Source organism: Sardina pilchardus, chromosome 3 (assembly GCF_963854185.1).
Source record: "Sardina pilchardus chromosome 3, fSarPil1.1, whole genome shotgun sequence".
In the NCBI taxonomy this organism is placed as follows: Eukaryota; Metazoa; Chordata; class Actinopteri; order Clupeiformes; family Clupeidae; genus Sardina; species Sardina pilchardus.
This window is the reverse complement of record NC_084996.1, coordinates 36827157-36846406: the sequence shown is the minus strand read 5'-3', so window position 1 is coordinate 36846406 and position 19250 is coordinate 36827157. Positions and strand designations below refer to the sequence as shown.

Here is a 19250-nt window from a genome sequence, read left to right as displayed (position 1 = left end):
ACCTTCTAGCAGGAAGTCTGCCTAAAAAAAAAAAATCACAATCTTGTTACGTCACAATAGGTTGGAGGAGATAGCAAATCAGACAACAAAAAGACCACTGGAACAGGGTTGTGGGGTCAAAGAAAGTTTGTTTATTTAGTTAAAACTAGCAGTTCATTCGTTCAGCCATGTCAATTCAAAGCATGTTCACACATTTATCATTTTTAGGCATGGAGATGACAAAGCTGGTGCAACAGAAGTACATCAAATAACTGTCAAACAGTGAAACACCAACTGCGTTAAGTAAGTAAAAATGTATCACATTATACACAACTTGCACTGACCAAAGCACACAAATGGGGCAAATGTTTAAAAATTCTATCAATGAGAAATTACCTGACAGATACAGTACCTTTTTGGCAAAGGTTCCAAAGCTGCAAAGTGCAACTATATCTCAAACACAGGTTATTTAATGTATAAAACATTTGAGCAGCCAATCTTAGTTAGTTTCCTTTAGTGATTAAGTGCCTTATTGGATCATTTTAACATGATTCAGACCTGCCTTATGCTGACAATTGAAATTCTTTCCTATTAGGAAGGACAAAATAGAATGGTATGGGTTTTCAACGTACCGTAACAGCCAGCGATCCAGTACAACGGCTTAACATTTCAAATGAACATTTATAACATGTGTGCTTAACTGTAACTAACTGGTCACTGACTGACATATTTGATATTTGCAGTGACCTACCTCTATGCGCACAATGTATTCAATATATTAGAAAAAGGTCCTTTTGCAACATGTGTGCCTTTGACTTGATAAAATAACTTTCAGGACTGCATCTACTTTCACTGATGGCAAATATGTTTAACTCATGTTCACTTGTGAAGTTACAGCACTGTGCAAGTTTTACGCACTTGAAAAATATTCATGAAGGTTCTTCCAAAACATTGACATTGTTTGTGTATGAATACTTTTTACTATCAAATAACAAAAAAAAAACAAAAGAAAAGAAACATTTGGTGTGCCCATTCATAGTCTTCATACTGTAACAGCATCAATTTGCAAGCATGTACAATTTCTTAAACAGGTACTTGGCAGGTAAGTTGTTTTAAGAGAACATTCTTCAGTGGGTTTATTCTGATCCTTAGTTTTTTTGTGTAATAGTTACAATAGCTTGGAAAAACTACTGTAACAAAACAGCATCAGTGTACCTGCATTTCCAATTTCATAAAAGGTAGCCTACTTGGCAAGTTCTTTTAAGAGAACATACAGCTGAAGTTCTTCAGTGGATTTATTCTAATTTGTTTTTTTTGCAATAGTTACACTGGTTTGGAACTCCAGAAACCGATTAGTTTTTAAATTTAAAAATGTTTTAAAAAATATTAACAATGTGGTCTACTACTCTTAATTTACATCTTTAATGACGTACGTCAGTGGAATTACCAAAACATCTACTGTACTTTACTGTATTTTCAAAATATAATCCTACCATCAGTGGTGAGTACAGTACAAAAAAACCTAAACAAACCAAATCTAAAACAAACCTCTGAAACAAATGGCTTAGACTTGCACAGTGCTGTATGTCTAATATATTTCTGAAGCACATTCATGATGTTACAACCAAAACCTCTACACTGACTACAGCAGTCAAAATGCAATGGCAGTCAAAAAGAATTGCTCATTTGGTGCCATACTGATACTCTGCAATGTGATACTTAAGAGAAGAATGTCAGTTATAACCATTAAAAATGGAAACATTTAACCCTCTAAGTGCAAAAATGTGCTTTTCTGTGCAATACATAACATGTTATAGACAGGACAGAATAATAGATATTACAGAATATATACATCTCTTAATGATAAGTAATTTCTTATTTCAACAGAGAAGCAAAAGTAGATGCTAAATGTAAGTGTTTCACATGGGGAAATCATGTTGGTAGAACATGATTTCCATAGGAGGAATTTTCTGCTACAGCTGGTTGCAATTAATGGGATTTGGCGAAAAATACAAGATGGACCATTGATGTACAAGAAACGTTCTAAAACGTACAGAGAAAGATGACCACAAGAGAGCTCTACATTTAGGTAACAAAGAACAAGTCTGCAAGGTCTGACGGTGCTCATCACGTTTACAGCAGAATTCCTGACCCCAGTGATCTAATTAATGGGCACTCCAATAAGATGCCAAGTAGTAGCTCACAGCTCTAAACAGAAACAGGGGCTTTAAGAGGGATGCCCTGAAGGAGAGGACATGGGGAGGAAATTAAAAAAAGAGAAATATGTGTGAAGGGAATTCCATTAGATACTTTGAAAAAAAAATCCCTTTCCAAGCACATATGCCAAGAAGTATGAGATAATTAAGTAAAGAGGAGGAGGACCTACAAGAAGAAGCATTTAATGAAGCACTCTGCACCTTCCCATGTTTGAACTGACTGCATTACAAACACATTGGAGCAGTTCTCGATGAATGCCAGGGAAATGCCGGAGAACCATCAGGTAAAAGTTCTACCTGTCTGAGATGTCATTCCCTGTCATTCAAGTCTCTGACCTCCTATGCCAACACGTTTTGACACCAAAAGGCTGGATTCACCTGTACTTACCAAAAAAGTCTGTTAGCAGACCCTGAATCCCTGCCTCGGGGGTGACACGGCTGGATCAGAGGAATCAAAGGCACTACAGGATTAGATGGAGCTTACAAACGCTTCACACTCACGCCATCTTCCCCAGAGACTTGCATCACATAAGTGGGAAATCCACATACACTGCATGCACTAATACTGTGGTTTGTGTTAAGTTACATGTTACAGAGTCAAAAATACCAATGTGGTACCACAACTTCAAAAAGGGACAATGTGTGTCCAGTCCTTTGTCAATAATTACAGCTGCTAGTGCCTGAACATGACAGAACAGAACTATGCTAGCCCCGAGTCTGATACTTACAGGACAAACTAACCTGTAATGGCGACACTCTCGACTCTGACCAGCTAATAGCGAGTGCTGAAATGCTGTTTGTTGGTCAGCTGATGGAGACAAAGAGCACATGAATGACATGGACCATGTGTTTGAATCGTTTCACACTTCACTCAGTACAGAGAACAGCTGGTTGACATGTGGCTTCTCAGTGCTAATTTTGGGCAGTGGGCAGTAAGGGTAGTGGGGATGGTGCTGCAATTCTTGGTAGTGCTGTTCTACTACATGACATGGCTGCATGTTTGCAAGTTTGATTTACAATGACCGAGAGGTGTTTGTACCTGTTAAGAATAAACTGCCTGATCACATGAGCTGGACCTATATCACTTACACTGGGCAAGGTCACTTACACTTAGTTACAACCCCTCTTATTACTAGGTCAAATCTGTGCTCAGATTTTGTCACTGAGCCACCATTTAAACTACAAGACATTTGCCAATCCCAACAACGCCAAAAAGGTGCCATTTGCTTAGTCTATGCAATTACCAACTAATCCCACCCAAACTAATAACTATGCATATTGACAAGGAACTTGCATGAGTAAAGTGGTTAGTCAGTGGCAGTGCCTACAGTGAACAGATTCAAGGGCCTTCACCAAACTTGCTGCAAGTTTGGGGACGCAGGCATCCAACAGCCCTGAGAGCTGTGAGGGCCCCTGGAGTGGACAGGAGAATGAGGGAGGAAAAAAAAGGACTGACTTGCCTCGGCCTGACCAGAGCAACCCTCAAGACTCTGCCTCTGCCAGTTCCATGGCATAGCTACAGAGGGGAGGGGAAGAGAGATCTGGAGTTTAGCACATCAGCCACGTCTTTCAACACCTTCTAACTGTAAAAAAGCACTCGTAGGCGCTGTGAAGTTATGCATCCAAAAGGCCACATAAACACTAAATTCACAACACTGAGAAAAAAAAAAAGAAAGAAAGAAAATCAATGATGCCAGATAATCCTACCTATTAAGATGGATATTAGGTTTTGCTTTCGGATGGGCATAACATTTACAACCCATCTGAATGTACAGTGATTTTTTGTTTTTTGAAAGCAAACAAAAAAATAAATCAGAATAGGAAAAAACAATGTCAGTGTCTGACAACAGAGCCATGCAAGAGCAATCTCATGGTGATTAGGAGCATCCATATTCATAAATGCCAACCCTGCAACTGGAGGACAATTTCAATGCTGTGGACTGCACTCCCCACCCTGTTGAGTAGTTTAAAAAAATAACTACATCCTTTCAAACCCAGATCTGCAGGGTGGCAACATTTACAATGTGGATGGCCAAATACCACTCAAGACATACACTTCAGTGGTTCTTAAAGAGAGGGAGAGAAATAACACAACATTGGATACACACACATTTCCATTCAAGTAAGTTCAGCTGAGCCTGCAGTTTCTAACAACTCAAAGTACAAACCTTGCTGACGGAGTCCTTTCCCCACGGCCATGAAAAAACAGTCTTAAGTTTTCAACATGTTTTATTACAAGGGGTAGAGTCTTACAGCAGTACAGAAATCAAATTCACAGAAACAGTTTAGTGTGTGACCGTGTTTTTTTTTTCTTTTTTTTCAGATTTACTTTGAAGCTGAATTCAAATAAAGAGATTTTTTTTAGGTTAAATAAAAGGTGGACAAGCAGACAAGACACAACAGCTACCTGAGGAAGCCCTCACCAAACTCAGTTGGGGACACGGAGGTCCAACAGCACCTAAGCGCGCTGTGAAGGCCTCGCAGATAATAAGCACAGGACAGGTATTTACAGAGACTTGCCTTGTTTAAGGAGGGCCTGTTCATGTAACTCCAGCGCCTTCAAAACATTACGAACCATATTTACTACACTTCTAAAAACCTAAATGGAACATAAGAGGAGAAAAAAGCCACACACACACACAGTATGATTTTGCAACAACAGATTCCATCAGGTGCAGATGAAGAGAAAATGCTTTCATTTCTTTTCTTAGTTGTTTTTCAAATGCAAATGTCCCATGCGTTGTTAAGCTTTTTTTTTTTTCTCTCCTCCCCCAGTTTTTTTTTTCTTTTTTCTCTCACAAGCGCAAGTAGAATTTACATTTACCGTTACTGGCAACTTGGCAACTAAATAAACAGCACTAGATGAGAAAATGGATGAATCTCCAAACCTATTGCAGACAGGCAGTTGGTTGGTGGAGGGCTTCAGAAGCGACCTCCCTGTGACATGACAGGAGGCCTCATGCCCATGGGCGGCCGTGGTGGTGCTCCTTGATAAGGGGGCACCATGGGCGGCCCCTGCCCGTAAGGAGGCATGCCACCAGGCATATACCCTGGCATGCCTTGGGGTGGAGCACCATACTGCCCTGTGAAGAGACACACTCCGTTAGACCAATATCCTCATCTCAATGACGGCTGAGAGAGTTCGAGAGAGGCACTCTGGCTAGATGCCCTACCATGCATGGGGTGCCGCACACCTGGCTGCTGTGGTGGCAAGCCCTGCTGCGGGGGAATCATCCCACTCATGGGGGCAACAGGCGGGCTGGCCATGGCGGCCTGCCCCGGCCGGGGCATTTTACTCTGGTATCTGGACAACTGAGCTCGGATTTCCTCCTGACAAGCATAAGCCAAATGATTAGAAGAGACAAATAACGAAGACAAATGAAGGTTTCAGTGTTCATTTGCACTTGTATCAATCAACACCACCATCATATAAAAAGACAATAATGGACAATATTATAACAAAAAAATCATTGCAATTAATAAAACCTTTCAATATCAATACTACAGTGATAAAACAATCTACTGCTTCTATGCACAAATTACTTACTTTGGAGGGATAGAGGGCAGAAAATGAACACTTACCAGCGAGATATCCTCATCGGGGTGCATCAACTTACTGGTTGCACTGGTGGTGGTGAGTGTGGCAGGCTTACTGGTCACGGGAGTGGGCGGTTTGGACACGGTACTCCCCGCGCCCGAGCCAGCTGCCGGGGCAGTGGACTGAGTGTAGGCGGGGAACGTGGGCTTGGCCGGGTCCGAGGAGGTAGCTGGGGTGCTCAGGGCCTTCATGTCGGCCCCGGCCGCTCCAGAACCCGCTTGCTGAGCCTGTGCAGACGTGAGCAAAGATAGGCACCATGAGCGTGGCAGACTAAAAGCCTATAATGGCTGGGTTTCCCAGATTCGTTAAGAAGCTCTTAAGTGCTAAGAACTTCTTAGGAGCGCTCTAAGAATGTTCTAAGAACGCTCCTAAGAAGTTCTTCGCACTTAAGAGCATCTTAACGAATCTGGGAAACCTGGCCAATGACTGTCCAACATCAACTACATTAAACTTTTCTAAATGCTAAAACACATATACATAGCTACGTTGTTTGTACTTCTAGGACATGCTCTGTAGGGCAGCCTCAAAAGCACTACTTTATGCACCTGCTAACAACAGTCCAATGCTTTCTGGCAAAGAAAGTAAAAAGAAGGCTGAAAAGTAGCCCTCAGAGAAATCTGCAAGCTCATCATCATTCTTGCTTATTTACTTTTGGCCGAGTTCATTTGACCAGGGCATTAAGGGCACATTTGGCAGATCTGTTTGTCAACTGTTCTTGAACTCTGCAGATTTCCATTTGCACAATGACATGCAGCGGCAACACATAGAAGGCATTACGTCAAAACGCACCAAATGATACAACTTCTCTAAAACAGAAAGTCTATCACTGAAACATACAGTATGCACTACTGATCAGCATAAACTCGGTACCCCACCCCCACCCCCATAGGCAGTATAAACCTAAAGCGTGTGCGCTACATGCTGAGGAGGAGTTTGGTGAAGCTGTAGCTTCACAAACGCCGTCACGCTACTGCGTACTTGTGCTGTGCTAGGGAACAGAGGCTTAGAGGATGCAGACAGAGTGTCGACACTCGCTGAGGGTGTACTTGTACTTGGAGCCCGAGTTCCCATCTGTGGCATAAGAACATAAGAGCAGAGAATGCAAAACCAAACCAAACCAAACAAACAACAACAAAAAAACATATAAACACAGACATACAAACATACACACTGGTAAGTTGTTGGCGTCTCACATTGAAGGTGGTGCAAAAAAAAAATTGGCTTAACACCAAGAATACAACTCCTGAAAAGTGCAATATTACTGACACTATCACGTACAGAGCACTAAAATAACTTCAGTTACTACCCAATGAGTAACATGAGTAACTCTGTTCTGACCCTGCCTCCAAGAGAGACCTGAGGGTAGGACTGGGCGATATCAGGCTACCTCCATTACTTAGTTTACAATTTTTTCTTCTCTGCCCTCATAGTTCTCAGATAATGTACTGTAAAAAAACAAAAACCCTGAATGTTCTGATTTAAACTGAATAGGTTGAATTGCAACGGTGGAGGCTTGTTTGCTTGAGGCTCAGGGTTTGTGTTCATGTTATCCATACCATACGTTCATGTTATCCATACCATACGTCTTCGCTTTGAGTGCACTCAAACATGACAAACATTAGTTGGAGATAAAAGACCTACCACCACCCAATGTTTTTTCTTTTCTTTTAAAGGTGACAGTTCTCAAATGCACAAATTGGAGGAAACCTTCACTAACTGACATGAGCAAGATGTTTTGATGTGATGTGAGGTTCTAAATTCAATACAATTTCAGCTAACTGCCCAGTCCAAGCTGAGGGGTTGTAGTAAGGGATGTTATAAAGCACACTCAGAGGCATTCAGTAGCAGAGTGAGAGTAGGATGTACTGCACCTGTCCTGCGCTGGGGAACAGGGGCTTGGTGACCACCGGCTGGACCGAGGAGGCGGTGGCAGTGGGCATGGCGGGTCTGTTCAGCATGCCTGGGACGGACGGAGGACCCTGCCCCATGTGGGGCATGCCGGGCCGATGGGCCACATGTGGGGGCATTCCTGGTGAGGCACAGAGACAGCAGGAGGTTTAGTACCAGCCCTTTCACCACTACTCACTCCTTATCTGTTCCTTTAAGCAATCGTCCGGGGGAGAAACTACAAAGACGCCTCACCCGGTGGCATGCCTGGCATCATGGGTGGCATTCCTGGCCCTGGTGGCATCATTCCACCCATTGGCATCATGCTGTTGAGAATGAAATGCTCGGTCAGACATACAGTATCATCTTCACCTGCACATCAAAATCCAAACAAAGGTCACTGTAAAGCACGCAGTAAAGTACGCAGTCTTACCCTGGTGGCATGCCTGGCATGCCCGGCGGCATTCCTGGCATCATAGGAGGAACACCAGGCATCATTGGGGGCATACCTGAACATTGGCATATCAAATACAACCAATCAATGCAACCTAATACTCCCTTTATTAATAGTGCAATGCATGGCATGACTTCCTGAGGTGTTGGCTTGACATGATCAGGACACAGAATACTGTGGAACGTACCCGCATAGGCCCCTGGTGGCATCCCTGGTGCAGCTGGCACAGGAGGCATGCCTGCTTGGGTCATAGGGGGGACATATGCAGCTTGGGGTTGGGCAGCTGGTTGCTGGAAGGACGGCCCGGCTTCATCATCATCATCGTCATCTGAGTCATCTTGGTTCTGCTTCTTCTTCTGACTCTCTGTTGACCACATGGCAAGAGTGTTAGCAACACAACGTATCATTGGGCAGAAATTGCATATAAGAGAACACTGCCTATTCCTGGCGTTGATCAGTTCAAACCATTTACTTGATGGCATTGGCTGTCATTAGCTCTGAATGTGTAATATGAAGTTTTATCCATTGGGGAGCTCACATAACAATTCAGTAAGAAAAGGATACCTTGCGTTTTTTGTTCCAAGACACGTCGTCTCTCCTCCATATCTTTCTCAGGAATTCCTTCCATACCATATATTTCCAACTCAATGTCAGTCCTGCCAGGGATGGCATTAGGGACTCCATCTATCGTTTCTTTGTGAACCTTTAAAAAGTCATAGCAGGTACTTCAAATAACAATTGTGGATTACACAGAAAGCCGTAAATGCAACAAAAACAAAAAGAATCGGTGTCAATACAAGGCTATATTGATAGCAATTTCCCTTACCTGCATACAATGAATAGCTAAACCTGGACCCGTATACAATTTCTTGTGACATATATGGCATTTGAAATGTTTCGCCTTTTGGTGTTGAATGAGGATTTTCTCGTCGTCGAAATCTCTGTTGCAATACCTGTTTTAGCAGTTAAGGATTAGCTATGGCGTACACTTTTCCTGACTTGTCAATAACAATAAAGATTAAAGGGTAGGTAACGTTATCGTTGGCTAATGGCACACACTTAACACTAAGTTGACGAGAAAACAAGCACGATATTGACAACAGCTAACGGTTCTAATTTACAGACCGTAATATTTACAAGGACTTTCACTGAATTTAAAATGAGGTCGTTTTTTTCTTGTATAAATTTAAGTTAAGGTTAGCTAATCTGAACATGCACTACGCACTTAGCATCTACTAGCAAGGTGGCTAACACAATTTACATGTCTTGAACAGAGGATTTGACATCAAAGCCACACGACAGAATAATAATGAGTCGGTCATTATGTAGTATTCAGTCGATAATCCGGTGACAGACGACTTTGCAAAAGGATACCAACACCATGGCTTCATTTGCTTCTTTTTCTTCCTACCCATGATTATTTCTGTGATGGTACGAATGCAGCACAATCAAATAGCAACAAATTCGCAGTCTGGTCAAAATGGCGTGGCCAGGAACTGAAAAGGAACAGGGAGGAACCACAGATCATGTGATCAGGAATGGAACCCTTGTTTTTCTGCACTATTTTCTACACGGACTGCAGTTTGGGTGCACAATGCGTCAATGAAATGTTTTGATAGAGAGCTGTTGTCAGCAGGCATAGTTAATGTTATTTCAAGCCTTGAGGATAATCTAACGAATGATCCTAAATCTATCAGAGTCGTTGTTTATTTTCATCTGTAGCATATAGACTTTGACATTTGCTTAGGTTGTTGGGCCCTGAAACACTGACGTTAACGTTAACTGCTGCTACATCCGTCAGAATCTAGCTTGACTAACACACGTTAGATAGCTAAAGGCTAAGGATGTTTACCTCACAGGCTTCGTCCTCGTCCTTTCAAGACTCAATTGATGTGGAAGAAAAAGACACAGATTTTGACAGTGAGGATATAGGCGGAATCAGTCAGCGAATACAACAAATCAACTGCTATTACTCAATTTACTTTTACCAAAGCACAAGGTAGGTTGTCTCCATCACAGGTGTGCAACACAGTGAGAAAGGTCTGCAGAACGAATGAAGGAGTAAGTTGGGTTGTGTGCTTTGTGCGGGGCGTGATAGAAATTACGTGACTGTATGCTGCTGATGTAACTTGTATCTAAGTCCTTAAGTGTCTCTGCTTATATCTGCCTAATTTGGATCTCACCCTGTTGTGACAAGCCCTGACTTTGCAGCTAACGTTTTAAATGCAGGTTGTAACTGATGGTGACGTTACTGTTACCCTACACTGTGATTTTCCTAGTCCTCGTTTTGAAGTGCATCTGTAGTAAGTGCTTTATCAATTGTTCAGATCTGAGGCAGCAGAGGAGAGTGTCGCGTGGTCTCAAAGAAGAGCAGATTCAACCACATGTCATGATGACTTTAGGTAAACAAATCAATGGACAGAAAAAGGTCACGTTTGTCATTCAGTGACAGTGGCCCTGGCGTAATTTGGATGGATCCTCAGTCACACGTTTCCTGTCGCTATCTGGATTCATGTGTGCTTTGTCTTGTGAGCTTCATCTCGAACAATCATTCTTGGAACATGGGCTACAGGCTGTAATGCACCATTTCACAGAGCAAGACACAATCCCATGCCAGTTCTTTAAGGTTGTTGTGTATAGTGCATAGTAAGTGATCATTATCTCATCTGATATGAGACGCTGCACACCTCTGTTTTGACTGCAAAGAAAACTCACAAACATTAAATTAAATGTGTTTGACTTAATACAAACAGCAATTATCTGCACAAAAACAGTGTTCGGTACTTTGGGGTTAACTGTAACTATTTTCTGAGGCTGTTGAATGGTGCACAGGTGGCCTGTTGATTTGAATGGTGAATGGTGAACAGGTGGCCTGTTGATTTGGTGTGTTTTAAACAGCCTCAAAAATGGTTACAGTTAACCCCAAAGTACCCAATGTTCAGATAAAATGGGTATAGAATATTGCAGAATATTTTTTCATGAAAAAAGATCTGGGAATAGGTCTTGCTCTGTGCCTGGTGAGCAAATCATATGGCAAATCAATGGTTGGGTGTGTGTGTGCTAAATTTGTTGTTGATTCTCATGGCATAGCTTGGTGTTGTGTGTAATGTGGCTTCTTGTGTCATCGGTACATCATGAACCCACTTTTTCTAGCCCGTAAGACCGCCGCCTTGCTGTTGGCTTGATTGCGTGGTCTCTCCCGCTAACTGCTTGTCTCTGCTTCAGCCTCACCTTGCTGGACAGCAGTCTGCCCCCAGAGGCTGAGCCACAGCTGCGATGCTACATCTCCCGCAGGCTGAGCAAAGGAGCTCTACTGGGAGGCATGGGCAACATAGCCACTGTGGAGCTGAGGTAATCATAAGAGAGAAACTAGATACCATCTTCTTTCATTTAATCATATGGAGCTGGTTATCGTCACATACATGTAGATTGAGGTTTAAGTCTTGTATGGGACAATGGTGCCATAGTCATCATATGGTCTTTCCTGTGCCCTCCCTCTCTCCCCTCTCTCCCTGTTGAAACAGCATCCCTGAGCAGGCAGTCGGTTGCTATTGTTGCCTCCTGGAACAGGAATCTTCTCCTGACCAGTCAGAAGATGGGAACGGCTGGGTGGTTTGTTTCCTTGGAGGTTCAGAGAAGGGACTAAATCTATATCCTTACCTTGAAAGTCCTATAATCTTTCTCCTCAACTGATTTGAGCTGAAGCATGCTAGCATCCCTGCACAATGTATTCTATCTTTGTGTTGTATGCTCAAGGGTGATGTCATTTCCTTAACTACCCGTACATTCCGACTTGAACTTGACAAGTATGTGCAAGGTCTCCAGGGCAGCCTGACTCCAGAGGTGAGTGGCAGGGGGGAAAAAATCACAATTACAGTGGCATTGTGATAAAGAATACTTCAGTTGAAAAACTTTAGTTGGTCAATACTCAGGATTCAATTTGATACCAAACTTGACCAATCCTTCCATCGGCCAATCAGACGTTGTAACCCAATGAGCTTTCATTTCCTTTTGAACAGATGGAGACCCTGGAGTCAGACGTGAAGCCATACCTGAGTCTTTGGTATGAGGAATCGGTCATGCACATTCACCGAGTGGTTCAACTGGTCCAGGCCAATGTTTGTTTTCTCTTGCATGCGGTGAGCAGCTCATACACACCCACAGGAACCCACAGCAGCATTTTCTGTCTGGTGCGGTTTCAACAGATAAACATCTCTGGTGTCACCACCATGACATGAAGGACCAATTATGCTGATAGGAACCAGATGACCTATTTAAGGAAGTGAAAATGTAAATTGTTGCACTGTGAGTTTGTTATCTAGTACCATCAGTTAGAAAAGCACAGTAAATAACATATGTAATGCTGTGTGTTGCTTTTGTCACATATTCTCACGTTAGTTCTAGATTGATTGCAGTGTTGACAGTCAGTATTCAGCACAGGATTATGATGAACTTTTACTAATCATTGATTGCACTACTCAAACCACACATGGACATTAATGTGTATATGCAGTATATCATACTTATTATAAATATGATTAATTGGTGTTGCAGGCTTTGAGTCATACCCCTGTAGTTGTCAATGACGCAGATGAGAGAACCAAGACTGATGTAGCCAGGTAAGGCTTTGATTATCAGCATGTTTGCCTGACAGCTATTGTGTGGAGAGCAGCAGCAATCATGTGGCACTTATGCCCTGTATACTGCATGGTCTGTAGCTACGCAATGTTAACATCTTTCAGTTGTAGGCCTTTGTCATTGTGTCAGTCTCTTGTGTCTGTAGATTCATCAAAGCTGCCAGTCTGCAGGGTTTAGTGCAGGAGGACACCACCACGGCTACCTTGTGCAAAGCCATGTCAGATGACGCCCCCACAGACCTGGTGATCGACTGCTCCACGAGCCCACCCACTCTCTCCAATGCAGGTGTGTGCCATCAGACACGGGGTATACAACCACTCTCCCCACCCATCCCATAATCTCCAGTGCAGCTTTACGTCACTCAGATACCAAGACATTCCCCGAATTAACAGATAGAAATATATTAATGACATTACGTGTTGGATGATTTTCATTGCAAGGGTGCCTCAGTATGTCTTCTGTTTGGTTCCAGATATGACTAGTTAGCAGGTTGCCTATTGCTGAAGCAGCAATAGATAAACAGCAATAAAACAGATTCACCAACCCAGTAACATGCTCCATCTCTCCCTTGCAGTTAGTAACCGGTTCTGTGAGGACTGGATCCAAGCGTTCCTGAACGGTGCCGATAGGTGCAACCCATTCCTCCTGAGACAAATTTTGGAGAACTTCAAGCTCAAGGTGAGCATCCTCAAATCAAGTGCTCTCAAACAGCCTTGGTCATCAATACAGCACACTATGTTTCGATTGGTTTCCAATAGGGTTTGATGTAGTCAACAACACCTCATGTGTATGAAATATGATTTGGAGAGTGCTCACAATAACAAACCTAAGTGGTTGTAAGGAGGATTTTTTTTATGAATTCTTAATGGTTTAGTGTATTACTAAAATAGATATTGCTTACTGAATGCAGTCATGATCTGATCCCACGACCTCCTCTCAGGCCATCCAGGACATGAACAACCTGAAGCGCTTCATCCGGCAGGCGGAGATGAGCCACTACGCGCTGTTCCGCTGCGGCCAGTTCCTGCGCGGCTGTGGCAACGGCGACGTTCTGCTGCAGAACGCACGGGCCGAGCACAGCGGGCTGACCGAGGCCTGCGGAATCATCCGCGTGCTGGAGGAGTACCTGAGTGAGCAGGCTATGGCGCCCGCTGCAGTCCACTGACCACACACACACACACACACACACACACACACACACACAGACACACACACGCACACACACACACATCAACTTGAAACCATGCACACCCAGAAGACACACTTACACTCACACTACTAGAAACCATACATTAATTCTCATCAAAGGACACGCACAGTACTGGGTGTGTACACAGAGCACACAACATACATACAAACCAACACACACGCACACACACACTTTAAGAAACCATACATTTATTCACTACAAAAAAGGACACATACTGTACTGGGTGTGCACTGCACACTGAGACTAACCATATAATAACTGCATATACTGTAGAACACAGTTAAAATGCATAACAAGAACAAACTATCCAAACACAATACATATATATACATCACATGCAGCACTTAAAAAAACAACATAGGCAGTGCCATCAAATATTCAACATCAGCATTATTTAATTTGCCCGGGAAGAAACACACAATCCTGACACCTTTGTATACCTGTAATTCTATATACACTAACCTTATTCCAAACCAAGCTGTGTGTGTGTATGTGTTTGTGTGTCTGTGTGTGTCAAATGTCATTATTATAGGCCACTGTTATTGTACTTTAATTTCACTGTTAATCCTCATAAAGAGTAAAACTGTACAGGGCAGCATTGACATTGTGGACCATATTGTTTGAAGACCAAATTAACTTTATCTTCATCTTTGCCAGTTTGTTTGGATCCAATAATGTACTGATATTTAAAACCAATTCTGAGGCTTTTGTGCCTGCTTTTTTGCCTAGCAGCTTCTTTCTTAAACTATTGTCTTTTATTGCAATCCCAAGTGTAACCTTTTATTTTTGAAACTGACTGTGGCATGTATCATTTCAAGTGAATTCAGTGCACTACCTATTTCATGTTTTATCATATATTTTTTTGTAGCAGAAATACTGACGTGCTTTATGAATGGCTGATTATTTCTTTATTTCTAAGTTTACACAATTCTTCAAATACTTTGATCTGATGTGTGCTCACAAACACTTGTGTTAAAATCCTGTTACGGTGATAGCAGGCCTGATTTAGGATATGATGACACAGGTGCTGATTAATCCAGATTTGTGTGATTTGCTGTAGTGAGCTGCTCGTGGAGTCTGACTTTGTATGTGATATTTAGCCAGCAAACCCTATCCATTCCCATAAGTGTAGTCACAGGGATGCTGAGACAAAAGCAATATTGTGTTTGTGAAAATGTGATCATATTTTGACTGTGAAATGAAGAGTTTGTGTTTTCGGGACCGTAAATAGTTGTGTTGTATTAAAGTGGCCTGGTCTCCCCGTGGTCTGCCCAAACTGACCATCACACACTACTGTGTCCCAGTCAGCCAGCATCAGTCTAGATCTCCTGTTTTGTCTCAGCTCTGTGTGATATTGTGAAAGTGATTTCAATAAATGCTGATCACTACATTCCCTTTTGTCTCCTCTACATTCCAATGCTACAACTCCTTCCAACAAAAAAAGTCAAAAAGTCAGCTGCCTCTTAAAATGAAAGCAATGAAGACAAAGAACACCATTTCAATTTGAACAAAACAATATCCAAAAAGAAGAAAAATAACACTGTCCATGGAATGTAAATGTAATGATAACAGAATGATTGATGATGGGCCCGATGAGATGACCATCAGAGAATGAAATGAGTCATTTCAAAAGAAATCTTCAGTGTCCTTTTAAGTAATGATAACACCTCTTCTCGAAGGCATCCTCCATGTAGCCTGTGGTGACTATTAGGGATCTTCATCAAGCCTCCCCTCCTGTCATGGGTCATGTCTGCTGGGTTATCCTCTAGTCTAGAGTCTCTGGTCACTGTGGGACTCAAGACACGGTCTCCAGCTGGTCATCTCTGACTCGGCTCTCTGTCGGGGGCGACAACACAAAACCTGAGTGACGTCTCTCTCACTTTCTAAATGCCTACTCGATTTTAGTTCTCTAAAGAAGAAAGTGGGTGACAGTCTCTGACAACACATCAGTGAAAATGATGCACTGAAACAGCCTGAATGGAAATGACTGCGGTGGTTTGGCAAACTGACTCACCCAGTGTGTGCTCAGACATTTTCCTCAGCAGGGACTTTGGGACGTCATAGATGCTCTCTGTGGCCTCCCTATAGGCTGGAGAACAGAGGGAACAGGGGGGATGGCTGCGTGAATTAGGGAATTTGATATGAGGAGAACAGAGAAGAACACACAAGTAATGCATGTGACACTAGCTTGATGTGGCCATCATATGTCAGTTCTTACATTGCGGTTGCTCAATGCCCCTCCTGCAAGATGCTGGGGTGTCATAGATGCTTTCAATCATGGCGAGAGCTGCAAAAAAGATGTTGACATTGTTTCAATTCAAAAGTAGGTCTTTTAAATTAAATTTGATATGATAAACACATTAGTGTCACTCACATTTCCTAGCTGGTGGCAGTGTGTCATAAAGACTTTCTTCAGCTCTCTGATTCTGCTCCTGCATTTGCTTGTATTCCGTCGTGAATGAGTGTGAATTGCATGAATCAGCTCTACCTGAAAAAGGAGGATAGTATTTTGAGTTTGAGGAACCAAAATCAATTCTTGTTAAAAATGGAAGTTGACTGAGTAAAATTAATTTACAGCAGAGTTCACGCTCACTGTGATCATTTTCAGTTCTTGTTCATTTGAAGAAGAAAATTCTAAGTGCTGTGTTTATAATTAACACACATTAAGTGACACACATGAGTTTACAGACTTACATCTCTGTTAAGTCTTAGGTGTCACTTATTGATACTTATAATAAAACAGTGACCCAGGATTCTGTAACCAGGTTGGTAAAAGTGGTTGCTCTCTGTAGCTAAGTCAATACACATACATTTTGATAACAAATAACAAATGAATCTGTCGATTATTTTTGATTAACCGAGTGGCTTCATCGAAATCATCAGAAAATTTTCAAATATTGATGAGTGTTTCCCAAAGCTCAAGAATATGTCCTCAAATGCTTTGTTTAGTCCACACACCAACTGTCATATAGGAAAACATTTAAGTTTGGGTAAAAGGTAAAAATCAGATCATTTTGATTAGTTTCATTAAAAAATGACAAAAAGTGATACACGATTACCAAAATAGTTGGTGATTAATTTACTCGTTGACGGCTAATTGATTAATCATTTTTGCATCCCCATCACCAAGCGAGGGTGTGTTGTAGACTTACTGAAAGCTGTATTGACTGTATGAGCGGGGTATGGATGTGCTGCAGTAGGCCAGGTGCTGGAGTGGGGCCTGTCCTGGCCACTGGGCTCCTGGGGAGACTGCCCCCGGCTCTCCATCAGCTCTGTGACCTGCTGATCAGAGGCACACGGGCTGGAGAAAGCTCGGGCCTTCAGTTCACCTGTTTCTTTGGGCCTGAAGGGGAGCAATGCATGGATGCACGCACACACACACACACACACACACACACACACACACACACACACACACACACACACACACACACACACACGCACACACACACACACACACACACACACACACACACACACACACACACACACACACACACATACACACACACACACACACACACACATTGCAAACACATGTGTGCACACACACACACACACACACACACACAGACACAAACATGCACGCAAACATGCACACATACAAACATATCACCAACAGCCCCTGAGCACCTGCACCAGCATCGCAACAGCACCTGAGCACAAGTGTGAGCTGTACTGCTCACTCAGAATGGTGACCTTTAATGATGGAAACATGTGGTTGGTGGCGAGGCCTGAGGTCTGCTTACCACGCACAGAGGCTACGAGAGCGGCCAGAGCCAGATAACTGCATGGCCTTCCAAAGTTGACTGACCCACTCACGCCTCATTTCCGGCGTCTCTGCCGCCTGTTCACACAGACACAGACACACACAGACAGACACACACACACACACACACACACACACACACACACACACACACACACACACAGACACACACAGGCACAGACACAGACACACACACATGTTAAGAGAGAGTGTGTGTAGAGAGTGTTCTACTTGACTATTAGGACTATGAACAGAACATCAAATCAACTACATATGAAGAAGATGAAAAAAAATGTCAGGCAGAAACAAAGAGCAGTGTTGTCAAGGGACTTCCCGCCGTCCTCTCAAAGAACAATAGGCATGACTTGTTGACAAGTGAGCACAGACCACATCCTCAAACAAAGAAGAAGAGCTGCCCAGCTGAGGACACACAACAGAGGGGAACTCACCAACATTTTCCTCTTCCCATTTTTCATGGTGATCTCAAACGTGTGACGCTTGCCCTCCGTCACTTCACGCACAGACTGCACCTGCACAGAGGACAGAGGACCATGATCACCATTACGGTCATCATCAAGTGGATAGAGCGGTCTGCTACATGAATACATGTAAATGAAGTCAACTTCATCACATGTGCAATGCAACTGTAAATTCACAATAGCAAATGATGACAAACAAAAAGCTAAATCAACCGCTGCTACTAACTTACTGTGTATATGTAATACTGCCCTCTGAGGTTGGACTACACATGTAAATGGGAAATAAAGAGATGAGTACAAAATATTATTACCATATTTAGCAGTGAAAAGGATATACAGTAGACAACATATCGAATGTTTATAGTCGTCAATCAAATCTTGACTTTTTATATGATGTGTTTTATGGTAGTGTCCGAAACATTTGGATCAATTGCATTCAGAAACATAGTCTGTGACTACACTCAAATGAACGTGTATACTTACAGCATGACGTCCCTCTTTCTTAGTGTAGAAGAAAAGTGTTGTATTATGAAGCCTAAACCAATAGGTCACCCATTTCACTTTCTAGAAATGAAATACACACACAAGCTTATACTACACTACTTTATAGTAGGCTATATAACACTTATCAAATGACTTTCAGAGCTCAAGCTTTTAGTACTAGAGGTAGCCTACTGAACATTTTATTTTTAGAAGACATGAGGTTTTTAATGTCTCTCCTCTGTGGTAATACTTTCAACTGATAGCTCGACAAAACTCCACATATCCCTGTGTTCAATACCTATTCACATCAAATTACACAAGACACTCACCAATTTATCTTTTCTTTTCCTCAGGAACCCCTCAAAAAACAGCTTTGGTCCAACGTCTACTTCTGACATCCTCCTTACTATGTCCTACGGTAGTGAGGTGACAAGTGGGTTTACTGATATCACTTTCACGAAAATCAGCCCTTCCCGCTTTGAAAAGCAGAATAGGAATTCTCTTACCTCCTACCTGACTTCTGCTATTTGGTCAAGG

The 19250-nt window shown here is 42.5% G+C and overlaps 3 protein-coding genes across 7 annotated transcripts; 1 reads left to right on the top strand and 2 right to left on the bottom strand.

Annotated features, from left to right (window-relative positions):
- Positions 1-108: 108 nt before the first annotated feature.
- On the bottom strand, positions 109-9620 carry znf207a (zinc finger protein 207, a). 4 transcript variants are annotated; one of them, XR_009938693.1, is made up of 12 exons: positions 9509-9620; positions 8961-9087; positions 8699-8837; positions 8322-8498; positions 8114-8189; positions 7936-8006; positions 7665-7822; positions 6772-6864; positions 5778-6020; positions 5369-5525; positions 2584-5278; positions 109-2220 (listed from the first exon to the last, which is right to left on the bottom strand). XR_009938693.1 is itself a non-coding variant. In XM_062533127.1 (11 exons), exons 1-11 carry the CDS (start codon positions 9547-9549, stop codon positions 5118-5120), a joined length of 1443 nt encoding a protein of 480 aa, XP_062389111.1. In that variant the 5' UTR covers positions 9550-9620; the 3' UTR covers positions 109-5117. The 4 variants fall into 4 exon arrangements, 3 of the variants coding, with proteins under 3 accessions (XP_062389111.1, XP_062389112.1, XP_062389113.1); XM_062533127.1 differs by having other exon boundaries at positions 109-5278; XM_062533128.1 differs by having other exon boundaries at positions 109-5278; positions 5390-5525.
- A 116-nt stretch (positions 9621-9736) lies between these two features.
- On the top strand, positions 9737-15370 carry c3h17orf75 (chromosome 3 C17orf75 homolog). 2 transcript variants are annotated; one of them, XM_062533130.1, is made up of 10 exons: positions 9737-10133; positions 10462-10536; positions 11360-11485; positions 11659-11786; positions 11922-11977; positions 12154-12273; positions 12689-12753; positions 12918-13057; positions 13347-13450; positions 13713-15370. In XM_062533130.1, exons 1-10 carry the CDS (start codon positions 9979-9981, stop codon positions 13935-13937), a joined length of 1194 nt encoding a protein of 397 aa, XP_062389114.1. In that variant the 5' UTR covers positions 9737-9978; the 3' UTR covers positions 13938-15370. The 2 variants fall into 2 exon arrangements, with proteins under 2 accessions (XP_062389114.1, XP_062389115.1); XM_062533131.1 differs by lacking the exon at positions 10462-10536.
- LOC134077489 (interactor protein for cytohesin exchange factors 1) lies at positions 14154-19225 on the bottom strand. Its single transcript, XM_062533132.1, has 10 exons — positions 19043-19225; positions 18714-18794; positions 18461-18493; positions 18201-18281; positions 17732-17829; positions 17135-17325; positions 16357-16470; positions 16201-16269; positions 15997-16071; positions 14154-15818 (listed from the first exon to the last, which is right to left on the bottom strand). Exons 1-10 carry the CDS (start codon positions 19109-19111, stop codon positions 15778-15780), a joined length of 852 nt encoding a protein of 283 aa, XP_062389116.1. The 5' UTR covers positions 19112-19225; the 3' UTR covers positions 14154-15777.
- Positions 19226-19250: the final 25 nt, after the last annotated feature.